We start from the raw sequence: 27,528 nt of genomic DNA on the forward strand, positions 1-27,528 counted from the left end.
CCATTTCAGAGCTTTCAAACAGTGTAAAATTTATATGGTTTTGTAATTCATGATACGAGGCAGAAAGGGAAACATTACCCCTACCCCATATGTTGTAATTCGTTCTTAAAAAAATCACTTAAAATCGACACAAACCGAAAGGTTTAAGCTTTGTAACTTTTAAATATGCAATTTTTCCCCATAAATCTATATATTTATAGAAATGTCTGATGCAGCACTTTCAAAAAATGTATCATTTTTATGGTTTCATCATTCATGATTCGAAACAGAAAGGGAAACACTACCCCTACCCCTTATGTTACACACGGATATATGGCATACCGCGTAATAAGAAAACAAGCTCATGCACCACTAAATCTCAAGACACATACTTTTAATCTTGTTTTTCTTGTTTATTGCACTGAGTTCTTCCAAAAAATATATAAATACTTATGAAAATTGTTTGGAGGAACGGGAACTTAATTATTGGGTGTGAAATTTAGCAAATTTTACGATTTACGGCCAAAGGCCGTTATAAAGTCTAATTGAAGTTCGAATATTAATTAATCCCTTTTAAGTTATATACCAATGAAAAGGCCATGATCTTGGCTTTCTAAAATGTAACGTTTATAGTATTTTATTGTGTCTGTTTCCGTCGAGTGGTAGATACGTGACCCTACCCCATTGTTGAAATCCAAGATGGCGGCCAAGATGGCGGCAAAGATGGCGCCAAATGAACCCCATGGGACACGATTTGATTTGGGAACATCAAAATTCATTAAATATAGACCCTAAGGATTACAAAAATGTAGGTTAAAAAATACGTCCATGGGGTCCATGGGAACCCTACCTTCCGACTAGACTATTACCCTCCATGGGTTGACCCATGGAGCTGGAAAAGGACGTCTCTTGCTTGGAGGAGGGACTGTCACAGTGATAAATCGATACCGGTTTTGGCCGTGCAATGCAAGAGTAGATTGGCACTTGACCATGTGTACCTAGACGTGTATAGATCATCAGCGGCTTATACAGTGGTACAACGTATGGGTGTAAGCATGGAGCCAGATCCGTTTCTAGCTCCATGGTGTCAGACTACGACTTTATTTTTGGCTGACTGCACCAGCGATGGTCCGCATCAAACAGTACTACAGAAGAAAATTTACACCGCAAATTTCCATGGACTTTTTTCCATTTTTTGAAATCACATTATACCTGCACTTATCGTGAAGGCTCACTTCTCAGCCGTAAAACATTAGTTAAAGCTAGGTTTTCATATACTAAAGAGTGTCGATCGACCTTGCTGTGAATGCTAAAACACTTCTCCGAGCCATAGACCCTCGAGTGTATATGTCCGAGCATAGCATCAATAACTTTCAATGTTATAAAGTAACATCCCCGGAAGATTTTATTTTCTGACATTTTGATCCTGCATACCCTCTGCTTGTTGACAAGCAATGAAGCTAACGAGCGTCCTACTGTTCACCATATCCTTGCCCCGAAAACGACTACGAGGCAGATTATTTCAATTTTTCAAATTCCCATGGGAGAGAATGGATGTAATCAGATAATTTGCTGGAACTACCAGGCTATGATCATCTGATCCAATCATTACCCGTTTTCCGAACGATCTCTTGATATTAATTTAGTGTGTCATGATAAAAGTTTCACTTTATTACAATACTTAACTTCTTTCGAGAAACTTAGAAATAAAGATCGATTATTTTTACCATGTGTACACGCAAACGAGATGCTGTTGTTTAGCAGGAGCGGAGATTAAACCCTGTGGGTCATGGATGCCTTCTGATCTGAGTAAAACGTTGGATATCTTTAAAGCGGCAGTGTTTCACCATGAAGGCGCGACTTTGCACTATTTTTAAATATCGCATATTTACTATCTAGTACCGAAGTTTGACGATTTCGGGACAAGTATCGATACTAGATGATACTAGAATGAACTGCGGTTGTGCTACCCGATATTTTCGGCGATTTTGGGACTCTAATATCGATACAAGAAAATACTAGAATTACTTGCCCTGTGCCTCGGCACGCTGGATCTGTGAAATCTTCACTACGGCCCAAAGGCGCCCCATTTTGTACGGTAATAGCGTCCCGAATTTTCGCCACACATAGGTGGAGTGCGCGTTCAGAGAGTCAATTTCACCTCCCGCGTCATGTTGAAAATTTCGCCGTATTTCCTTGCTGCACATCTAAATATTAATGAAAGAGCAACAGGTCCTATTTCCGTATATGCTGCCCTAACAATTACAATGTTTTGGGAAGAATTTCACGAGGGAATTCCAAAAATACGTAAGCGATAACAGACATATGCAAAATCAAGTAAAAACAGTCAACAGCAAAACGATCTTCAACTCGTCATTTCATAAAAATAAGAGGGAAACTCAAAAAAAATAAAACCATAGAGTTTTAGTTACCCTTCATGATGTGTGTCATACCAAATATTATAAAAATAACAGCGAAATTAAAAATTTAAACCAACGGGTTTTTTTTAAATGTATTTTTCATTTTACGATGTGTCTAATCTGCTCGCTTTCCATAGAAAACAATGGCGTTTAATGTACTGAACAGACCGTACAACTCTCGCTCGTTCAAATTTCTCAATTCTGAAGCAATTATAGTGAAAAGTGGCACGGTGTTTCCTTGATATATATGCAAAATGGCTGTCGTTTTAGTTTTTTGAATTTCTCGACGAAACTTGTTTTAGTTGCATTTTTTTTTCCGACCGCTGAATTTTTGCTCTGCCCTCAATAAAATGCGATCTTACGGCGTTTGCATATGCAAAATCAGGGTCTAATATTGACCCATTTTAATCGGTTAGCGTCTCTTAAATTGTACAGACCGAATACCAGTCAGGTGTTGTAATTTATACCAAATTTTGGCGAATATAAACTATGAAAATTCCAGTAAACTGCAAAAATAACACAGTACAGAGGCGAACGGGTGTAGAGTCGCCACTGTAATCGTGCAGTGAACGTTATCGATCGATATCCTTTTGTCCGAAATTGATACATGGTGTCTCGCTCACTCGCGTGTAGTCCCCCCCCCCCGTTCACAATGGCGCCAAACTACGCCGAGGTGCGCCAAAATGTGCTGAAACGTACGTAAAAGTATCACCAAAACTGAAAAAAGTGTTGTATATTTACTGTCAGTACAGGAAACAAAGGGATACCTTGATATTAAAGTGTATAAGTCAATATATGGGTTATTGCGGAAATTTTTATGACGTGACCTCAACACATGAGCGCCCGGCACAAGCGGCGCCCAAACAGATTTTCGATCGATAATCTATTGAAAATAAATTGATACAATGTTCGCCGTTGTCAATAGCGACCGGCTGAGAGCGCTGTTCGATAGAAATTATGCTTCGCGGAATACCGTACACTGAGGCATACTTTTGGGCCGTAGTGCTCCGATATTTATCCGATATTTTTCGGCGACTTTGGGACTTTAACATCGATACTAGACGATACTAGAATGACTTGCCTCGTGACTCGGCACGCCGGATCTGTGAAATCTCAGATATTTACCCGATATTTATCGGCGATTTGGTGACTCTAATATCGGTACTAGACGATACTAGAACTACTTGCCTTGTGTCTCAGCACGCCGGATCTGTGAAATCTCCGACAATTACACGATATTTATCGGCGATTTCGGGACTCTAGCTTCGATACTAGACGATACTAGATTCAGTCAAATCGCGAGTAAATATCCGATATATATCGGAGATTTCACCACCTCACAGTTCTGGTCAAACCAGACTTCCAAGGACTGACTCTAGTTACGATCATACTAGACGATACTAGATTCAGTCAAATGGCGCGTAAATATCCGATATATATATCGGAGAATTCACCACCTCACAGTTCTGGTCGAACCCGACTTCCCAGGACTGACTCTAGCTTCGATACTAGACGTTACTAGATTCAGTGAAATCGCGCGTAAACAACAGATATATATATCGGAGATTTAAGCCCTTTATAGATCTGACTAAGCCAATGTAATTTCGATATTGTATAGTCTAGAAGCCGTAAATATCGGATATCATATAAAAGTGAAATGTCGCGGTGTCCTCTGTTTCATACAAACGAGGTCGTCTTTGTCCGACAACGAAGTTGACCAGGCAATTCATTTCGCAATCCAGTTTCTTCCAGTGATGTCATTCGAAGTGTTTTTCACAAAGGAACAAGCTATAAAACTTCTCGACAGACAAATAGCTAGATAGATAGATCATGTGGGTGGATAGATAGATTCTCTTTGTGACAGCGACTGTGTATGAAGATACAGACAGAGAAGATACATGTAGATGGACAAAGAGACGAAGAGAAACAGGGAGAAAGGAAGCAATCATTGTTCGCCGCGTTCGTTCGTTCGTTCAGTGAAATTTAAAATCGACGGAGGCTACGCTACACAAACAGGACTAAAATGCCAACATTTATGTGGAAATGGAAATTTAAATTTCATGGTCACTGTTTTGGCCATTATAGTAAATGATAAGACTTTAAAGTGACACACACACATATATATATATATATATATATATATATATATATATATATATATATATATATATATATATATATATATATATATATATATATATATATCCCTTTAAAAAAATTCAGCGATGGCCACAAAACTGTTTCAGCTGAGTCATTTTGAAGGCACGTCTGCAGTAATATAGGATGGGGATTACGATATTGGCGTTGGTTGCCTTTCAACGACAACTCGCGGTGAGAGATATCCTTGTTTTTCGTGAAAATTGTCTTCCTTCAGTGACTGTCACTCTCACTGTGTTTTTATCTTAGGGGGACTTTTCAAACATAATGTGTACCACCGGTAAATTGCAGTTTGTAAGCTCTGTTCAAAAAAGGAACGCAGTCCTCGCTTCTAGCGTCACGGTCCCTCCGTGCTTGCGTTTATGCGGCTTATGCTGGCACAATTTTGTTTATCTAATTTAAATAGAAAAGGCTAACAACGTAAAAGCCAGTTCTGTAAAAAGCACGCGAATCACTACCAGAGGAATAATTTCGACACCTTATCATGAATGTCCATCAAATGTTGTTCAACAAATTTTGCAATGTGTTGATGCATTATTTAGACAAAATATAATCTAACCTTTCGCCAAGGGCATTTGGCGAGAGATAAGCAGCATGGACCACGTGATCCACTGCCGTCCGCAGATAGGATTCAAAATTATGGTGAAGTCACCGTGGTTTGATGACCAGCTCGTATATACTGTAGTCATGAGCGTTCATCTTACACTTTGCACCCTTTGATGCAGCAAATACTGAGCCCGAATCACCGCAAATTCAAGTAAATCAAAGTCCGAACCGAAAACCTTTATCTACGACTGAAACTTAACATCATTCCGTTCGAGGCCCGCGGCCCCCTCATTATCACCGGCATAAAAAAATCGGCGTCATCAAGGGACTCTCAATTTTGTATTTTTTTATATTTTTTATTCGGATGTGGCTTTACCTACACATGGGGTATTTAAAAATTGAATTCGTTCTCCACTGCTTGATGTAAATGTTCTGCTGGGAGTGTTTGAAGACTGTGACACAATCACAATTATCGCCTGTGTTGTTTGCTGAATTAGCAACCTCAAGAATGGTACACATTTTCATTACGATTTTCTTCTGACGGAAGTCCTTGTCTGATTCAAAACGTTTGATAAAACGATTGTGACTGGCGAGTCTACATCAGGATGCAATGCACTCGAGTCGAATACATAGACAATGTCTCTGTTTTTCTTGTGAGGTGGGATGAGGTAAGGTATACAGCTGCCGCTATGTCGACATAAGTACGGTCCGAAAAAAGTAGGAGTTATACTTGTAAAATATGAACTTTAGTAGCAGTCAAGTCTACAAGCCATAGAAGTCGAGCGAAGTCTGCACGCCACGGTCATTACACTTGCTTTTGTGGAGTGACCGTGCTTACGTCGTTCGACCATTTTCAGCTTTTGTGCTAAGTGTTGGTACAATGAAGCGTCTTTTGTCTTTTGAAAAACTATTTTCACCATTTATAACTCGCAAGATTTTTTACAAAAACGATAAAAATAGTACAGGAAGTTGCCCATGTAATTTGAATCATTGGAAAAAAGCTCCAAGCTTGGAGCTTGCATAATGTGATATGGAAGGGACCATCTCCGGACGGGTATGGCCCCCACATTGTCCACTCACAGAAACACAGTAGTACACAGCAACACAAAATCTGACAGTGGACAGTTTATTATAAGTGAATCATCGTTTATGTAAGGATACTCAGTATAAACAAAAGTTATGTAAATACGCACAGCCTGGTTTAAGCATGGGTGAGTGGGAAAATGGTCCCTTCCATATCATATTATGCAAGCTCCAAGCTTGGCGCTTTTTCCCATGATTCAAATTACATGGGCAACTTCGTGTACTATTTCTATCGGTTTTTGTAAAAACTCTTGCGAGTTATAAATGGCGAAAATAGCTTTTCCGGGGTAAGTGACCACAAAGCTAGCACATATGTAAAAATCATCCTTGGTGAACTTCCCCTTTAAACAGAATACAAGTTTTCCAAGGATTGGATTTCAAAGTCCAGTGTCCATTGTAGAACGAAGTATCATACTGAAGAAGAAGGAACGTCCATACTTTCCTACAATACACAATCATTGATATGTCTTACTAGTTGAACTGAAAAGGATTACAGTAATTGATAGCCCTTATTTGCTATTTTGGGCAATGTGTGTATCTTCATTAATATTCTAGAAGAGTAGTGAGTCCAGAAATATCCAACTGTTAACAAATGATATAATGTTCAATAGGTATTGCACATGTATTGAACGTTGAAGAAAAGCAGAAGTTGACACCTTGTTTCTGACGTTTTGTTTTTTTATTCCTAGTTTGACCTTTGTTTTAGGCGTTAAATAAAAGTTGAAACAAAAATATCATATATTTCTCTCTCCACCATAGGGACCATTATTACGAAAATTGAAGGAGGCATGCCGCCGATTCTGCAAAATATTTCGGTCACAATTCAAGAGGTAAGTATTCATAAATCGTATCAGAAACAGGTAGTAACAAGCCAATGTCCTTAGGTTAGATGATCATCATACTGAAGTTGGCATTAAATATATAATACAGAAGATTTAGTAGCCTATCGATCATAATATAATATTGTCATGGTAATGAATGGTTTATCTGACGGACAAAACCTTGTGCCTAGCCTGCACTAGGTTGCTATACAAGTACGTTTGTACATTGTCGCGTTGTTCTCAGGGCATCTGAAATCCAGCTTCACTACTGCCGGACATGCAGAACACAGAGTATCAATTTTAAAATAAAAATAATGCATAAACATGATAATATTTCACGTGACCAACACTGTACTTTACATTCGGTGATTAGCAATGTTAAGTACGATTTATTCTTACCATACATTTATTGCCGTTATAATGTCATTAAAATACCCTGATGGTGAATATATAGCTGATGAGAATTGAAGCGACGATGAGATGAAATTAATTTCAAGTCGAAGGCATAAAGTGATTAGAAATAGAACAAGCAGATCTCGCTACTCCTGAAGAGGGCGATGTTTCCAAGAATGGTGCAAATATTTTTCCTTGTTAAAAATGATGTTGTGTAACTATTCGTACTCTTATTAAGTTATCTGGAATCCTTGCAGTACATATCAGGATAAAAAAGAGTCATTAAAACGGCTCATTATATTCAAACAAATAGTCAACAACTCTGCATTGGCATCACTTGGCGTTTATGCTTGCAAAACATGCACAGACACTGTAATATGATTTAAATGTGATTGATTTAATATCACAACATACACTCATTTTAATATATTTACAAGGATGCTGATGTAAAAAGCATTATATATGAAGACCCATATCAAAGAAGAAATGCTGAGAATTTCGCATTTGCCGAGGGTAACACGGTAAGCTCAAGGAAGTATGGTGATAATTACGTAAGGGTGGGTGATGTGCATTTTACTTTGGGTGTCTGTTGGTAGGCGCACCTCGTAAATGAAAGACTTAAACTTACGCTCAAACTTTCCTCAAGCAAAACTGTTTAAGTCTTCTCTTTCAAAATCAAAACAAGCGACCTAGCGGCCGATATAGCTCCGCTGTGTTTATGTAGAGAATAACTATTTTGACACATGGTGATGAAGAAGGGTGGAAATCTTTGATAGCTCGATGCAGTGGCCAGAAAAAAGTGGCTAAAATAAGCTGCAAAAGTGCGCAATGAAGATTTCATCATACTTTGAATGTATCACATAGGATCATCCCTAAGAACATGTCAACCAAAGCTATCTGATGAGTAGTTTTTGAGAATAAATTTTTTGACCAAAAATGGCAACAATTGCCCCCAAAAGTAAAAATTGCAGATTTCATCATAATTTCAATATATATTACTTAGCTCATCTGTAGAAATCTGTATACCAAATTTCAAAGCTATCAGAACTGTCCTTTTTGAGAAACACATGTTTTGACCAAAAATGGCAAAATATGCAAATTTCAACACGATTTGGACAAACTGAAGTGAGGTCACCCCAAGTGAACTGCATATAAAATTTCAAGGCAATTGGACTTGCGGTTTTAGAGGAGAAGGCAATTGTTGACAGACGATGATGACAACGGACGATGACAGATGACGACGGACGACGACGACGGACGACGACGACGGACGACGACGACAGAAAATCAACCTATTTGATAAGCTCCGTGTCACTGACAGCGGAGCTATTAAACATCGGTGGTCACCATGCAATTAAGTACTGAGGAAACAAATTCCCAATATTTACCTACATTTACAATTCGAAATGACCGCCATCTCTGTGATATCTCTGGGAGGAAAATTAAAATTCCAAATTTTTACAAATCTAAGCCAGTGAAAACGATATTTACTCCATAAGCTTCAAAATGAGCCTCAAGTACTGGGCCAAAAGAATATTGTAAAAAGTTTGAGAGTCCGAATATTTTTCCGTAAGGTTCATTTTACATGTCACTGATACAAGCATAGAGAAACATAGATAGAGTGGCAACGGGTATTGTTTAAGGCGTGAAGCGGTTACGTAACCCATCCATGTTCGCCTCGGCCTCAGGTTGCTCTCGCCTCTCTTTTCCGAAGAGTGCCGACCATGAATCCTTCGGTAATTTTGGGATTTTCGCCAATTGTTAAGCGAACGTATGTTCGGCAAAGTTGTGTTGTTGTTGTCGTGTGGTGCTGAGCAGAATTGACGTGCTGGCGAAAACGAGAGTGTTTGAGCTTCAGGAAAATGAGTTTTACCGTTTTAAAAATTCCTCTCATATTTTTATGAATATATAATGAGTGTGTTTGAACCAAATTTGAAGTCTTTTATCGATACTGTCTGGTTTTACTCAATGGTTTACGGTCAGTCGTACCGTCTTTTACACGTGCGTCAAGGAAGGACATGTTTATGAAACTGCTGGCGTGTTATGTTTTGATTGGCATAAAGCAGTGTTTCTGGCCTGAGAGCTCACAAAGTAACTACGCGACTGGCAGTACGATGCCATCTCGTCGTATTTTTCGCATAATCTCGTGTAATATCAACCACAAACAAAGCCTCCAAAAAGTTTAACACATTTGAAGCTCATTTTAATATGAAAAGCCAATAGTCTACCGAGACGACCATTGAACAAAAGGCATGCAAGTGTTGCGACTCTGTCTATGTTTCTATGTGATACAAGCAAGGAGAGGCCACATTTGTTGAAATCAGTCTTTGTGTACACCATCCCTTGGCTAATCTTTTCCCTTTTACAAGATTAATATTAGATTTTGGAATACTATAAACGCGTAAAATCTAGATCTTGAATGCAATGATCACACTAAATATCAATCCTTTAACTCATTGCGTAGAATGAGGTAAAAAGGAAATGGAACCTCGATGTAGCCTCGATGACATATAAGCGAATATAAATGGCTGTGCGAATGACAACTTGTTTCTTGTTTTCATTCTAAGGACGGTTTTTTTGGCATAAATACTTATAACGGAAGTATATATCTTGCGAAATATTTGGACTACAATGACAGCAATATTTACAATCTACTTGTCTCAGCAAAAGTGGTAGGTGTTAATTAGTAAGTTATAGATGTCAATGAGTGAGTTATAGAAAATATATGAATAAGAGATATATAACAAATGGATAAATTCCATGTGTTGATGCGTTTTGATACAACGCTGTTGTACGATCAATACGGAAATCCATCTATCTATCTATCTATCTATCTATCTATCTATCTATCTATCTATCTATCTATCTATCTATCGAAAAGAAAATTGCAGATATCCTGTTGGGATGCATGAAACTTAAGTAACAGAGATTATTATTTTGTACTTGTTTAATCATACATACATACATATATATATATATATATATATATATATATATATATATATATATATATATATATATATATATAAACCAATTTCTTAAGACTCAAATTAATTTGTGTGCAACTACTGTGCGATAGCCGTCTATTTATGATAATTCTTTCCCTCTTAAATAAGATGAAGCAAATATCCGAGCTTTGAATCACGTAATTCATTCGTATATAAGCTGGAGCACTCAACAGGCTGAAGTCTTTTCCTCAAAAAAGTATTAATAGGCAATTCTAGCTAGAAAATATCTGCTTCTCTTTGGCTTACACCCTTTCTGGGGCGTTTCAAACACTGCACTGAATGTTAGCCCTCGGAAGTATTTTTTCCATTGCGTAGTGTAACAGAAAAATAATCACTGATTGTGTAATTGGACGTAGTCTGCTGTAACATGTCATGGGTTAAAAAACTTTGCACTGATAACAATACTGGAATTTGTAATCTTTAAATGGCGGATAATCAATTTGGAACAATTACAAACAAATTTCCCTAAACTGGTCACACTTTAAAATCTTATCTAAATAGATTGTTCATAAAACTTTAGCTAAGACGTAGCTGCTCTTGCGTTCTTCAGATGATTCCTGACAATGTCGCCATCCAGAATCACACAAAGCTTACCAACTGGACGTTCTAGGTCTTGACTTTGGCAATCCTGATGAGTCCCCTTTTGTCCTTCTTCACCTCGGTGATTATGCCCATGGACAAAAGGTTCCTCGGCATGTGTTATATATGATCAACACCATGTTTCCAATGCTGAGGTGTTTTTCTGATTTTGGATCATTTTTGTCTCTCTGAAGCAATGGGAGGTATTCTTTCACCCATCTCTTCCAAAATAAACATATGCCAGGTGGCAGGGCTGTTTTGGTAGTAGTATCAACAGGTGGCTGTGTGTTACTTAATGCTTCCAAGTCGTTAGGATCATATGCATCTGACAGCCTTGTGATTGATCGGCTGTTTATCATGGCCTTCACTTCACCTCACAGTGCTTGGAGCTTTTCACCTCATAAACCAAGGGGTTGTTCCTTGATCAAGAAATATGCAATTTTCCTTACCTTTCAGATCTGCTCCTCCCATACTCCTCCAAAATGGGAACCGGGGGGGGGGGGGGAGCTTCTAAGACTTCCCGACTGTTGCTCACCCATTTTATTAGGTGGAAGCCACCCTTAGTACACACGGCAGTCAGATCTTGTGTCCATCTTATTGCCTTCTCAATGTTTTCCATTGACTTCAGGCAGTCATCTACATAGCAATCTCTTTTGATTGTGTCGATGACTTCAGCGTCGAATGTGTCACTGTTGTCACCAGCTGTCTTACGTAATGCTGTGATAACACTGCACCAAACAGGTGATACTCGTTGAAAATTTGCCAAGCAGTTGAAGATGACATGGATCTTCTCTGGTTTCTTGAAATGATATGCACCATGGTGTGGTATGTGCCTTACCTTTCCATCATTCGGTCTAGTTGGTCGGGAGGGACGTCTATGGCATACCCCTTCTCAATTATATCCGCCATAAACTTCAAATAGTCGGTCCTGAACTTGAGCTTCTTTCTGAATTTCATCTGAAGACATCTGAAATTATGCAAGGCATATTGCTAATTGTTGGTTGAATTTATCTGTCCCTGAAAGGTTATCTCATCTCGTAATGGCCATCCACGAGTTTTATGGATTGGTTCACTTCTCGAATGAATTTCTTGTCATCTGGGGAATCTAGCTTTGGTATCAGCTATAGCAATCTTTGTGGCAAGTTCATGTTGCTTTTCCTTCAGTTAAGGCTCATTCGTTGCACGCTTCATTTCTTGCTTCTTCCGTTCTTCTTTGAGTTTAAGCTTATACTTTGCACGCTCAATTTCTTGCGTCTTCTTAAGTTGAACAGACATTGTCAAAACCCAGCCCTTCACCTTTCATCTGCTATTTTGGTAATCGAAAGAGAACTGTGGCCCACTTAGTGCACTGACTATAGATAGTTTGGTTCTCGGTTTGCTCACTTGAGAGATACTAATTTCTGGTTTTAGCTCATTGTGTGGGTGAACTGTAGTCGGGCCCTTTCCATGTTTAGTCAATATCCCACAGTTTCTTCGAGGAAAGTCCCAAACACTCCACCAATACTTGGCAACCAAGGATGACACATGTCATCCATCCGATCCTCCGGGAGTACTTCTCATATTCCTTTCCAGTGGAGACAGAATCTTTGCGAAGCTCCTTCACACTTCCAATTCGACATTATCATAATAAAGTCTGCCCTTTCACCGATGAGAGCAACACATCTGTTACTTAAGTTTCATGCATCCTGCAGTCTTCGGACAGATTAAAGGATGGATGCATAAAATTTTACTTTGTACTTGAAGTAATATGTGTTATTATCTATCACGCTCTGCTCTATAACGTTCTGCTTAGCATCGAGCACTGTAAATCGCACGAGGACATCTGTATACTTCTTCAATATATATATATATATATATATATATATATATATATATATATATATATTATATATATTTAAGTTGACTTTTTAACTAATGATGCATGAGCCAAAACAGTTATTTGAAATTCAATATATCATTTATACATAGGTGCTGCTTTATACTCGAATAAATGATACAATATAAACATTATCTTATGATTAAGGTGATACATGGTGTTCGTAGAGAATGTCAAGTTTTCAACATTGAAGTAATCGTCATTGACGTCACCGGATGGCCGCCATATTTTAATGAGACCTGTGCCTGGCCTGTCAGAAAAGATGACGGCTATGTAAGTATACAAAGTATTGTACCGAAGTAGCTTACAAAATCGTAAGAATTTCATAGAGGATAGTAGAAAGTGTATTATTTAATGTTGCATTTAGTGTGGAATTATGAAAATGCGAACCATGGAGCCCGTTTCAATGTATATTAACGCAACTGGATGCATCGGAACTGTTATTTTTAAACCAAAGATCAGTTTTTCCGAGATACATTCCACCGTGGCCTTCAGGCAGCTATAAGATTTCAAGCCGTTTATGTTATGTAGACGAGACTACACGACCTATAGTGAAATTCAGAATAAGAAAAATTTACTCTTTGTTTGCACTGTGATCAGATTTTGCCGCCAGTTCGCCATTTTGCTGCAATCGCCGCCGACATACTAAGGTGGACCTGCACGTTACCAACATAGTGGTTTTCCAAAGGAAAATTTCTTATATAAGATAAATAACTAGGAATCCCCCTCATAATATATATATATATATATATATATATATATTATATATATATATATATATATATATATATACACACTTTATTTATTTCAAAAAGCAGATAATCTGACGTTTAGTATGGGGGCAATAGTTAGCTCGAAGGAAGGAAGGGGAAAATATCTGCATTACCTATCTTCATTCTAAAACTTCAGGGGTTCAATAATTGACGCTCAAAAAGCGAGTAGCCATGATAACTATAACTTTAATGCCTTTGAAAGATAAGTAATTTTATTTTATTTTATTTAAGTGTTTTGTTATATAGCCTGTAAAGAATGTGATGTACAAATGTTTAGAAAAGTTGATCCAGCTGAAGCGGAGTTACATTCTTTGAACATCTTATAAAGGCGGAAAAAAAAAGCTAGCGAGTCGCAAAAATGTTGACTTGAAACAAATCTAAAATGGCAGCCAACAGCAGGCTTGACCAATTTAATTTTGCAGTATACCGGCGATTTAGATCAGAACACTTCTGTTGTTGGCGCAATAATGGCTAATCTCATTCTATTGCATGAAGGAAAGCACCATTTGGAATATTGTAATTTTTATGTCGTCATTGTCTTTATCTTGAAATTTGACATGGCAAAAAAATTAGAGAAAAAATTCAATAATTGGCGACAGGTTGCTAGATTTTAAGATAAAACAAAAAAAGTGATACTAAGTCTTTCTTTACAAGGAAACGTATGAAAATAATGACTTTTAATTTTTTTTCCGTGTCTGTTGGTATAAATTTAACATCATGTATCTTCATTCCCTGGTCAGCAACCAAAATTTTTCGCCGTGTACGTGAAAGTCATAACTTTATGGATGATTTTATTCAGAAATCTACTACCATGAAATAAGCTGATTCAGTCTTGATCAAGTCATCTATTTATTTCTTTGAACTTTAAAGTTAAAATTTATCCTGAGGCACTTTAATAGTAGGTTCTTATATAGCGCACATATCCATAAGTACATGTGATCAAGGAGCTTTACAATTATTATTACCCCTGGTCACTGGACCTAATATGATACCACTCAACTCTCTGGGGAGCAAACAACAGCTCACATGTGCAGCCAATAAGCGCAGCAGAGTAAACGCTCACATTACAACCACTGTCCTACCAGGTACCCATCACTCCTGGGTGGGGAGAAGCAACGAGGAATAAAGTGCCTTGCTCAAGGACTCAACACCATAGCCATGCCAGGGCTCGAACTAACCATCCTCTGATCGTGCGTCCACTGCTCTAGCCAATGGCCCATGATGCCTCCAGTTCCATAAAACCACAGGCTTAGATTTATGCGATGTCTCTCCAAGTAAAATTGACCCAAGATATTTTGTTTTATCGTTATATATCTTATCTGCTCGCTGTAACCTATAACGCATACGCTTATAAGGATAATATCCATTCTCCTACTTTACTCACCGAACTTGTACATCTACCCTGTCTTGTATCTTTCAGCCCTTACCATTTACTTTTTACAGTAGCTATGGAGATTTCAGGAACGTCTATGCACCCTCGAACCCAAAGCACGTGAATTCGTACACGGTTTTAGATCTAAATAATGACAGATGTGAGTATTTTTGCTGTATAGGATTTATGTTATTATTCACAAAATACCGGGAATTATGTCCGAGTACATTGTGCAAAGGGAATATATTGTCTATGACGGGTAGCGAAGCGTACGATTTTCGAGGACCTAAATCCCCGTATTTTTGGAATAACTTTATTATACACCTTTTTAGTCCAAATTCACCAGCAAAAATCGAAATTAAGGCGTTTTGAGGATGTCCGTCGAACACTGCGTCGCCCGATCGCCACAGACTGGGAACGCGTTCAGCGCGTCCGCATAGATTTTCTCAAGGATCTATGATAGAGCGAAACTTCAAACCGCGCAGCGCATTGCACGTAGTAGAAATTGTAATTCAGTAGGAAAGTTTTACTGAAAGTCACCGGCCTTGGACTTACTATTATTCACACCATTAAGTAATAAATGTTTAGATGTTTATTTCGTGTAAAAAATGTAAAATGTCCTCTTATTTATCCACGTGGATATACAGGTAATTTGAGGTTAAAGGTCTGACAAACACCGTCCAATAACACATAAGGCCAGGAAGAAAAAATAAATCGTTCATCGCGAATCGCCGCTTCTACTTTGGCATATTTGGATTTTTTTGATCACGGCAAATACTTACTTACGCATTACAAATATTTTTAGTACTGCCGCTGGTGGCGCCCTACACTTTGTCGGGTTTTCGCGGGCACGGGATTTCGAATGAGACTTCCGACGTGTGTGGACTTAGTTGACCGCCAACACGTTGTTGTGACGTCTGAATTTGGCGAATCACGACGAAAAGTGGGTCGATTTGGCCAGAAATGTCCTCGTTTTGTAAAGGTTAGTACATGTCACATGATCATCAAGAGTATTAATTTGATCGCCAACATTCGACGTGATGGCCAACAGTTAGTTCCAAAGACGCTATTCAGTGTTTGTCCTGATATTACGTTCGGCGATTTGTTCAACAAGATCGTGACAGCAGATGGATGGTGCATCCGATTGAATGAAAATTGCATCGAAAGTATAAAAAATTACGGCAATGACAAAACACTTGGTTGCGTCGATGTTAAAGTACGATCTGAATGATGACTATATAACTTCACTCCGATCACAGTACAGTGTTGTTTAATAGACCATTGTGTAAAATGTGTAGAGACAGTGGTAAAGAGGCCAAAACATGGGGCCAAAGTAAAATGAAAAAACTCAGATGCTAGGTCCCACAAGGACAATATTAAAGGACAATACTGAATTGTTGGATTTCAGTGATTTGCTGTACATTTCAGTTTTATTCTGAGAGAATGTTGAAATACTCAGAATATGTTGTGCAAACACTAACTGTGAATGTAATGGCCTATGTTATTGTTGGGAAATATAGTATTGAATTCAGTTACCAGTATCAGTGTTTCTTGTCTGAGATATTTCTGGTAAAAAGGGGAACAATTATCTTGCCTTGTATGCATCTGTGCAAAAATGCCAGAGAACCGCGTTTACCTTCGGCCTAAAAAAAATTTAAAAAAAAAAATTCGCTCGCCGCTCCTGGAACTTGGTCCAAAAATCCGATGAACAAGGTTTTTTTTCTCTGGCCTAAAGTTATTTTACTCCGCGTCCAAGTTATTGTATTCCGCGTCCTCTGATACTACAATTTACTGTACAACGAAATTTTTGCAGAAGTACATTTTGAATAATATGCGGATATTTACAAAATGCAGGATTTAGGTACGAGTACGTCTCGCATCTTACCTTCTTTTTGCCGGTATTGGCGTTACGTTGTTTGAGGTAAAAGGTCAAATAGCGCCTAATAACACCTGAGCTATTAATATATATATGTACTCCGCGTCAAAGGTATTGTACTCCGTGTCCAATGATACCGAAACTTACAGTATGTCCATAGGTTACATATTAAGGTGTATAATAATTGCTTCAGTAGACATACATTTTGCTATTAAACTGATTCAATACGAATGAATAAACCAACGAATAAACCAATGTATTAAAATTTTAGTATCTTTATTTTAAAGATCAAAATTAATCATCTCGGAAGAAAGACAAACTTAACTTTTCTTTTGATGAAAACCAAATTATCATTTTGTTATTGTGATCTCCAATAATGAAAAAGGATGATCAAATGTGGCTGGTCGCAGCTAGAGGTCAACAAACGTGGATATATCTTGATTTTTGTGATCAGATAGCGATTAAAATTGTCGTAATTTAATGTTATATATTCAAAACGCCCTTTTTCTTAGTGGAAGATGAACAATATCCTTATATTCCTGACCATTTGGCTAGGCCACCTTCGAATCAAGACCGTGCAGCTATAAACTATATTATTAACTTTTTGAAATTGCTCCGAAATTAATATCAAATACCAACACAACATGTTATCGGGAAATGAATAAGAAAATAAATCAATATTCACGTCAAAAGCTTAGGATAATCATAACATTTATCTTCATTCCTGCCAATGTATCTTTCTGCGATTACAACTTTAGAAGTTCTCACTTCCAGGTGAAATGAATGTTTATTTCTCACGGAACAAAGCTATGTACCAAAAAAATGGGATAGACTGTAACAGTAATGTGTTCATACGCAAAACCAGTGATCCCCCAAATGCGGTTAAGAAGTTCTTCTATCAATGCAGATGTTATGAGGTACGTCTTCAAATTTCTGTGCCAATGCATTCAAATTATTTCAGTTGAAATACATCATTCTAGTTTTAACATTGTAACCGTCTTCTCACGTAGACTGTATTAATGTCTTCAAATTGATAAACCTGTCGTGAGTTGAATGTGTTCCCTTTCTCCAGGACGTGCAGTCTGTCCATTTGTGTATAATTGACACTTTCATTTCTTTGCCATACCACCTATTCAACCAGTTTGCAATCGAGTTAAAATTAAAATTCATTAAATATATACGTGTTAGATGACTTACTGGCTTATGGATGCTAAATGTCTTCCACTGTACCCACGCGATAATGCATTAAACGTAGCTGGCAAAGTGTATCATGATTTGTGCAGCTATATTGGGAGAAATGAGTTATTTGTTAACTTGACACTGCCCAATGCTTCTCGAACAGTAAGATATCTATCAGATCAATATATGTCGCAGGTATCATCAAATTCGGTGTAGAAAAAGCGCAGTTATATATCACTTATTACAAAAGTTCAATGTAAATGAACAGATTGACATAACACTCACATTATGATCAAAATGTTCTGGGATTGTCATCTGTGAAAAGCTTAAGGTTCCAAGACAAGAAATGGACCTATTTATTCTAACAATTCTCTGGTGCTTAATAAGCTTAGAACCTCCTTACATTATACATTATTCTGAAAGCCCAGATATAGGGGAAGATTTTGGTAATCACAATGTCACCATTGTTTACATAACTATGACAGGTAATTTGCATAACCTTTCAAAAATCGGTTTTCCCTATGTTTTGTCTCAATACTTCAAAATATCTGACTCAAACTTACTGGAAAGCAAGCTGTCACAATGCTCTTCAAAAGTGTGTCTCAGATTTTTTATATCTTGCTTAGTTTTTATTTGAGCACAATTTTAAAGAAATCAACTAGGGTTGAATTCACCGCTCTGGAAGTTTTTCTGGCATAAAAATTGTTTAAGAAGGTTTAAAAAAATTCTGAGACACACTTTGGAAGATCCTTATGACAGCTTCCATTCACACGAATTTCAGCCAAATATCTCATAGCATTGAAACAGAACATAGGGAAAACTGAGTTTTGAAAGGTTATGCAAATTACCTGTCACGTGACAGTTATGTAAACAATGGTCACACTATGGTAACCAAAATGTTTCCCTATATCTAGGCTTTTCGAAAATATATAATTTACGGGGGTTCTGAGCTTATTAACCACCAGAGAATTGTTAGATTAAAGAGGTCAATTCTTGTCTTGGAACCTTAAAGGGAAACCTAAGTCCAGCGACATTGACCGTTTATCCCTTCCAAAATCACCCTTGAATATAATGCAGCTCAAATTTGCAACATAATTGCACGCGCTGACGACTACGGCGCGACGAAAAGAGAAGTTGAAGTAGACGACATTTATGGAAATGAGCTCGGAATCCCATGGGCGCAAAAGGGTTCATGGGAGAAGCGTGCGTGACGTCATCGGCGATACAGACGATTGTAGCTTGCAGCTGGAGGAGTACCGTGAACAGTTTAGCGCGTTCGTAAGACGACTCTGGAGAGTTCGGACAGCGATATTTCTGACATCGAGTATTACTTTTCCCACACTGAAATTAAACCATACTAATTTGAACCAAGATATGTAACAATGGGAAAGTATCTCCACACATCGTTCGTAATTCCGCGGAGGGAGTCACTGTGCTTGTACAGACCCCGAACTGGATTGGAGACCTGACACTGAGTGACTCTGCGATCCTTCAGCGTTACCTTTCTAAAACAGAGTTTTCTTTATCAGTCGCTTAAAATTAATTTTTGGTTCGTGAATGATACGTAAGTCGAGCTTAGCCAGATCTTTAAGGTTGCTAAATCTTCAATATATATCGGAAAATATTTATTCGCAATTTGACAAATGTATAGCGTCGTCTTTTTTTCGAAGTTGGTGTCGAACTTAGGAAGTCGGGCTTACTCAGATCTACAAAGTGATGAAATCTCCGATATAATGGATATTTGCCCGCTATTTAAAGGGCCATTATTTGTAACTTTTGACCATTTTTTACCTCGGCAAATCCATGTTGGAGGCTCATATGCAGGCGCAGGTGCAGAAGAATGCCTACGTTGCAATCCGCGTGTCAACAGAGTTTGTATTTCTGTCCGGACAAAAATTGAAATTTTCGTTGTAAAATCACATGTTATTTAGTTGTAGGGCACGTAATGTTTCCGAATAATATGCGATTCTCTGTTATTTGTCAGGCTATTCAACATGAGCCATGATTATTTCAATCAAAACTAACGGAAAAATCGCAAGAAGATACAACTAATGGAACTTTAAAACAATAGTATCGTCTATATTGTTGTAAAGAATGCATTTCATACAAGACCAGCCAAAACTCTCGACGATGTCCGATATGTCCTCTGTTCAAGTCTCGATCGCCAAGTAAAAATGTATTAGGCCTACATGTAAAGAATGTTATTCGTGCAAGGCAATCCCCAACTCACGGTGATATCTGATCGGCCCTCTCGACGAAGTTCCGATTGTAGTGTATGAAAGTTCGTGTGGAAATTTAATGAAAAAAATCCTTTACATGTAAAAAATGTATTTCGTGCATGAATAATTCTAATAATGTAAAACATACATTATTCTTGACTATCGGCCACGGATGCTATGAACTAAGAGTCGGACAGAGGTGGTCGGTGGTCAGACCTGTTAGGCACGTGGTGAAATCTCCGATATACATCGGAAATTTACCCACATTTTGACAAAGTAGCGTCTAGTATCAGAGTTAATGTTCAAAGTCGGCGATATTTATCGGATAATATCCGTGATTTCGCAGACCCGGCGTGCCGACACCACACAGTGCACGTAAATCTAGTATCGTCTGGTATCGATATCGATATTAGCCTAGGAGTCCCGGTGCAATTGATATTTATTGGGTAAATATAATATCGGCGATTTCTCAGACCCGGCGTGCCGATCGAGGACACATCATTCTCGACCGCGGGCCATCCGGGTACTTGCGGATTCTTACGTCATTTTTGCGTCAGCGCCGTTGGAAGTTTGAATTTTTCAACCACCAAAGAAATATTCAAAGTTTCAAATACATAAATGACATAACTTATAGTTCTGCTTTTTTCCACACAATTTCTGTATCATTCTCTCTTCTGTATCGTCTGATCTCTCATTCACCTCGCTCGAGTGCGTTTCACCTACTGACGTCACTCCGCGGTCGAGAATAGGCAAGAAGTCATTCCAGTATCTTGTAATATCAATATTACCAGATATAGTCACGAAATTGCCTATATTTATCGTGTACATAAGAGCGATTTTGCAGATCCGGGCTGTCGAGATGAGAGACGCTTTGTGTAGTTTCGTCTTCGGATTTTAGAGTCCCAAAATCGCCAATATTAACATTTATCTGGTTAAAACCGGCGATAGTAGGCTGACTCAGCATGTCAAGATACGAACCGCATTGTGTAGTACCGTCTTGTATCGGTATCAGAGTCCCGAAATCCTTATAAAATCATCCTGAAAGAAGTAGAACATAACTTTGTATCTTTTGAGATTTTAAAACTCGCCCGACCTTCTTTAGCCACTGTCTTCGAAAAAGCTGTTCTGTGGGACGACGATAAAAGCTGACTCAGTTTGTTCTTCCTTGAGTGATTTTTGCACTCAACTGAACAACAGTAATAATAATTTTTTATGCTACTGATGAGAATTAAAGAGTCGTAACGTGCAGAACTGCACTCCTGCAGTCATAGACTCCAATGCTTTGGTAAGCGGTCACACACGTTCGTGTATCACCGATGACGTCACGCACGCTTCTCCCATGAGCCCTTTCGCGCCCATGGGATTCCGAGCTCATTTCCATAAATGTCGTCTACTTCAACGTCTCTTTTAGTCGCTCCGTAGTCGTCGGCGCGTGCAATTATGTAGCAAATTTAAGCTGCATTTATTCAAGGGTGACTTTGGAAGGGATAAACGGTCAATGTCGCTGGACTTAGGTTTCCCTTTAATGAAATTTTGTGCAGTATTTAAGCAATAATGCAGCCCCTCCCGGACCGTAATGGACGAAAGCAAACTTTGCACGGCATAATGTACGAGGCGAAGCCGAGTACATTATGAAGTGCAAAGTTTGCTTGAGTCCATTATGGGCCGTCAGGGGGTACATTATTGCTATTATTTTATAGTTTTGGCAATGCCGGTGAATTTTTAGTTGTAGAAAACGCATAAAAAGGAAATTTAAACTGAGTTTGAAACCAGTCAGCGTCGTCCCTTATGATCAGCCCGGACTCTGTTACACGCACTCCAAGCTGCACTGCACTGAACACGCACGTTCAACACACAAATGAAAAAAATTAGCAGCACTTTCACGGTTCAATTTGGAATTAAAAAACGATGTCTTTTCGAAGGAAATGAAAAATAATTGCATCCTTACCGTCTATATCGAACTTGAAACATCACCTTTAAATATCTATTGAGTAGTTTATTGCGTTCAAAGGCCTCTGCCCCATATACAAGTTTCCGAAAAATTATATATACAATGAGTTGAAGTCATACATAATGTAGCGACACATATTCAGCATGTACTGTCTTCCTCTTGGAAAAAGCTTTGAAAATAAATTTACAGAATTTGAGTAAAGTTTTCGGATGTTTTGTCTGCACAAGTGTTGTGAATTTAAGAATATTCGCTTCTGTCTGAAAATACACTGGTAAGTATTCATGTCTCAGTTCTCTATAAAACGGGCATACCAAAAGAAAATGGAACTCATCCTCAACTTCCCTTAGTTTACATAGTGTACAAAGTCTGTCTCGTAAGTCTATATACTGTTTTCGCCCCTCTTCAATAGCTAATGGTAAAATTCCACAACGAAAACGAGCAAAAGCTTGCATATATTGAATATTACAGTCAAGTGAAAGGTATTTTTCTGGTTCTAGTAAAGTTTTGAAATAAGCGTAGGTGCGACGTTTTGGTTTTCGAGTTATTCTGAATTGCTATTGTTGTTTACACACATCTGACACTCGTGACACGAATTCCAGCAGAAACTTATTTTTTTCACCAATCTCCTGGAATATCCAGGCATAACCAAAGCCGTAGGAAAACAAAACATTTTTCAGGGACGTAGCCCAGGTTTGCCTGCCCATATTATCTAGCCTATACAACATTAAATATGCTTGTTTTGGTATTGTGTCACCTGGCATTTCAAGTAATTTCAGCCAGCATTTTACACAGCGTTTTATTGTTAAGACGAAAATGGGCACATTCCCCAATGACTGCCTTAGTAGTTGTGTTACTTGGAACACACATTAATCTTGTACACCATCTTCGCTGGATGTTTTCAAAACATTCATAAACCTGATATCCCCAAACCTTAGCACCATAACACAAAATTGATGTAATCATCGCATCGAAAAGTTTAAAATGACATTTTTGTGGGAAATTTCTAATCCTATAAGAAGCTGTCAAAATAACATTCGTAGCATTACTGGCTTGGTCTGCCAAATTTGCAACTGCCTTGGACCATGAATTGCTGGAAGATAATAGTAAACCTAAGTACTTACAATGTGAAACTACTTCTATTTCAGTATTGCCGAATACCCAGCGTTCATGACGAGACCTGTGACCTCACTCGCGAAAAATGACTATTTTTGTTTTATCGAGGTTAACTTCCATATTCCATTTGTAAAAAAAAATTAAAGAGAACATTTACAAGTTGTTGTAGATTTCTGACTGAGTCCGCAAACATACCAATATCATCAGCGTACAGAAGACAAAAAATATCACACAATTCCTGTTTGAGCTGTATACCCATATGACCTGCATTTGCTAACATTGTATTTAATTCTTCAATAAAAAAGAGAATAACAACGGACTTAGAATGCAGCCCTGACGCACACCATTAGGACAATTAAAATATTGAGAAATACAATTTCGTGACCGGACACAAGCTTTTACACTGTTGTACATAGAGTGAAGTAACGTGTACAGTTTCCCTTTTACACCAAGAGACATCAGCTTGTATAATAATAATGTATGGTTTACCCGGTCAAAAGCTTTTGAGAAATCAATGAACAGACAGTAGAACTTTCCACGTCTTACACTCAAATATACCTGAATAGTTGCATGTAAAATAAAAATGTTATCAATTGTTCTGTGTCCCTTGCGGAATCCCGCTTGACAATCGGATACAGTATTCATTGAATCTGACCATCTTGTGAGTCTAGCATTAATGATAGAAGTAAAAAATTTACGGAGTACATTTAACAAGGATATACCTCTATATTTATTTACATTGTCTCTTTCTCCCTTTTTAAACAATGGAACTACAATAGCGCTAGACCATTCAGCAGGAGAACTGCCAGAATCAAAAATGTAATTGAATAACTCAACCAAAAGTGGTAAAACCACGTCTGCAGAAAAAAGATAAAATTCACCAGGAATCCCATCTGGACCTGGTGATTTTCCAGGTTTTAGACTTTGCAGACTTCTAATGACTTCACCTTCTGTAATGCGGGAATTCATACAAATATCAAAGTCCTTATTTGGCTGATTATGATTGATTAAGTTATCGACAGTTTCTTGCACAGAATTTAAAAACTCGAAATCATACTCGTCGCTTCCATTACATTCTCTATACAGGTTTTTAAAATGCTCATACCACGTGTCGATAGCAATATTGTTATGAATGGTACTTTTCCGGTTCATGACAGTTTTCAAAACATCCCAGAACTCATTGGAGCCTTTCGTTGAGGCATCGAATAACACATTTATTATGGTTGTTTGGTACTCTCTCTTACTATCTCTACAGGTATCTTTGAAAACCCTTTTTGCAATTTTATACTCTGGGATGTTTTCCTCAGTACAATTACGTCTTAAAATACTTAACTTCTCATACATTACTGTTTTCGTTGCCCTGCAAGATCTTCCGACCCAAGGTGGCTGTTTCTCAGTGCAATGGGTTTTACTATTTGAGTTCAATAACTCATTTCTTATGGTTGTTTGGTACTCTCTTTTACTATCTCTACAGGTATCTTTGAAAACCCTTTTTGCAATTTTATACTCTGGGATGTTTTCCTCAGTACAATTACGTCTTAAAATACTTAACTTCTCATACATTACTGTTTTCGTTGCCCTGCAAGATCTTCCGAAACCACGGTGGTTGTTTCTCAGTGCAATGGGTTTTACTATATGAGTTCAAACAATACAAATCGGTGCCTGCTATCTTCAGAGCTTCGTTCAAATGTGAAATAGCAGCACCTGTGTTCGGAAATGAGGCTCTTGCCAGCTCCAGAAGATTTTCGACATCACTTGAAGCAAGATTCTGCTGAAAACTTTGTTTGGCGTTTTCTGCCCACCTGTACCGACCTGACTTGTTTGCATTACAATTCGTCCCAATAGCTTTGTTGTGTAAATTAACACCTGAAGGGACGATACCCAGATGACTGATAAGTGGGAAATGATCTGATTCGGGCCTTGCAAGTACATTGAAGTAACAAATATGACCAAATAATTCTGAAGATGCCAACAGATAGTCAACGACACTTGCACCATTTGCTGTCATGTTCCCTTCTTTGTCATCTGAAAGTCTCCCTCCCCTTTAAATATCATGCCATTCAAAAAGCCGAGACGATGAAATGCCGGACATGAAGAAAACGGAATGTTCATGCATCGACATCAGCATGATCAGCTAGCTGCATGGTATCAAATCACCCTGTACTGCGGCATTTTGTAATACGACGCATTTTGTAACAACTTACGCAAAATGTAATAAGGGTATCAGCATTTTGTAATAAAAATGGTCTACGCATTTTGTAATAAGGGTATCAGCATTTTGTAATAAAATATTGTTTACGCGATTTGTAATAAGGGTATCAGCGTTTTGTAATAAAACGCGTTTTGTAACATAAGTTAACGCATTTTGTAATAATTATAAACATCCGCTGATATTGTATGTGTTTCAAAATGCTTTGTGGTTTCTGAATACGTAAAAATGTAATAGCATATAATGATGTCGATATTATATCTCATTACCAGGCTAGGTTATCATAATAACGCCATATAAAGGAGGTCTGAGTTGATAGTCAAAATGCAATTGAAGACAGAATGAGATTTATTGTATGCGATTATAATTGAGAAAACAAACCGAGAAAGTTTTAGTAGGTTTTACATACAGTACTGTACTTTGAAAAGACAATATACTGCAGACCGTTCTGCATTTTTTCTCTTCAATGTTACTGTTGGTGGATGGAAAGAGAAAGGCTTGGAGATGACATGCAGAGCTCAGAATATGATAAAAGACAGCGACATCATCAACATTGACAGTGTTGTGTTCTAAGACCTAATTTTATTATACTAATGATGTACATGCCACAAAACCCACCTTATCCAGAAATGGTTCCCTTGTGACATTTTGAGGGTTTTGGTCTGATTTTTAGGGCGTTGCTACATTATTTTTACTTTTTTTACTAAAGATAAACAATAAATATTGTTTTTTGGTTACAATAAAATTGTGTATTCTTATGTTTTTGCATGTATATTGGATGAAGTTTGCAAACCTCGAATAATCAAATTCTGAATTTTGCAAAATGATTGTAATGTTAGTGTACACTGTGATTTGAACGAAGCTTTTATTGAGTTCATAAAAATTATGTTACAAACATTTTCCTGGAACCATCAGTTGTAGACAACAGAATCTAATATACATTCAGACATAATTGAGAAATAGGAAGTGATAATTCTTTAGAATGTCGTCAGAAAGAGAAGCAATATGTGAAAATCATTGTAAATTTAGAAAACTGGTGGCCATTCTGAATATTTAATGAGGTCATGTGACCAGTATTTGCATATTTTGGGGGCAATTGTAATACTACAATTCAAACATATCTTGTAATTGTGGACAAAGTTTGATAAATTCAATAGTCAGATTTTATAAAATAGGATACCTTGACCTGTCTGACCCCTATTCAAGGGCTGCTGTGTGTAATTCTTGACTTATGAGTGAAGACAAGAAAATCTGTGTAAGGTTTATCAAGTCTGTGTAAAGTTTATCATAATGTATAAAGTTTACATCAAAGTGCATGGTAATGGGACTAAAAATGTGATTTAGCATTGGGATATGATAAAATATCGATAATCTTTTACTGGAAAACTGGAAAACATGTAAAGATAATGATAAATTATATTGTTTGCGGCCATTTTGAATACCTAATTAGGTCACATGACCAGTATTAGCATATTTTGGGACAAGTGTGTCATTGTCATTCAAAATATACATACTTACTGTGGGAAATATTTCATAATATTAGGTGCTGGATGTTATGTTACATTATGCTTTGACAGATTTAACACTTATACAGAGCCTTTGTTTACATTACACTTAGCAGGTCAAAATGATACAAAATATCAGTGTTTTTTCAAAATTTTTGTCACAATTTCATTTCAGTCCATGCTGACGTGATAGAAAACAGGTTTGGTGATGAAAAATTATGAATTAATGAGGAATTCCCATGAAAATAAAGAAATATGTTAAAAAGTACAATATTTTATATATTGGCGGCCATTTTAAATACTTAATGAGGTCACGTGACCATAATTTGCATATTTTTGGGACAGAGTATTTTATGGTGATTCTAAAAATATAATGGTATGGGGACAGTCTTTGCTAATTTAAGAAGTCAGACGTCATGCTAGATGGTACTTCCAAATGTCAAGTCCACCCCAGGGCCTTAGGGTGCAA

At 37.6% G+C, this 27,528-nt stretch overlaps 1 protein-coding gene across 1 annotated transcript in view; it reads left to right on the top strand.

Annotated features, from left to right (window-relative positions):
- The window catches only part of LOC139130843 (uncharacterized), a 105,947-nt gene that overhangs the window by 27,622 nt on the left and 50,797 nt on the right, over positions 1-27,528 (top strand). The window contains exons 2-7 of the mRNA XM_070696640.1: positions 6,945-7,015; positions 7,837-7,920; positions 9,967-10,071; positions 13,010-13,135; positions 15,056-15,167; positions 17,658-17,800. Coding sequence (XP_070552741.1) covers positions 6,945-7,015; positions 7,837-7,920; positions 9,967-10,071; positions 13,010-13,135; positions 15,056-15,167; positions 17,658-17,800 — 641 coding nt within the window. The remainder of the gene's footprint in view (positions 1-6,944; positions 7,016-7,836; positions 7,921-9,966; positions 10,072-13,009; positions 13,136-15,055; positions 15,168-17,657; positions 17,801-27,528) is intronic.

The sequence above is a fragment of the Ptychodera flava genome, chromosome 4 (genome assembly GCF_041260155.1).
Source record: "Ptychodera flava strain L36383 chromosome 4, AS_Pfla_20210202, whole genome shotgun sequence".
Taxonomy (NCBI): Eukaryota; Metazoa; Hemichordata; class Enteropneusta; family Ptychoderidae; genus Ptychodera; species Ptychodera flava.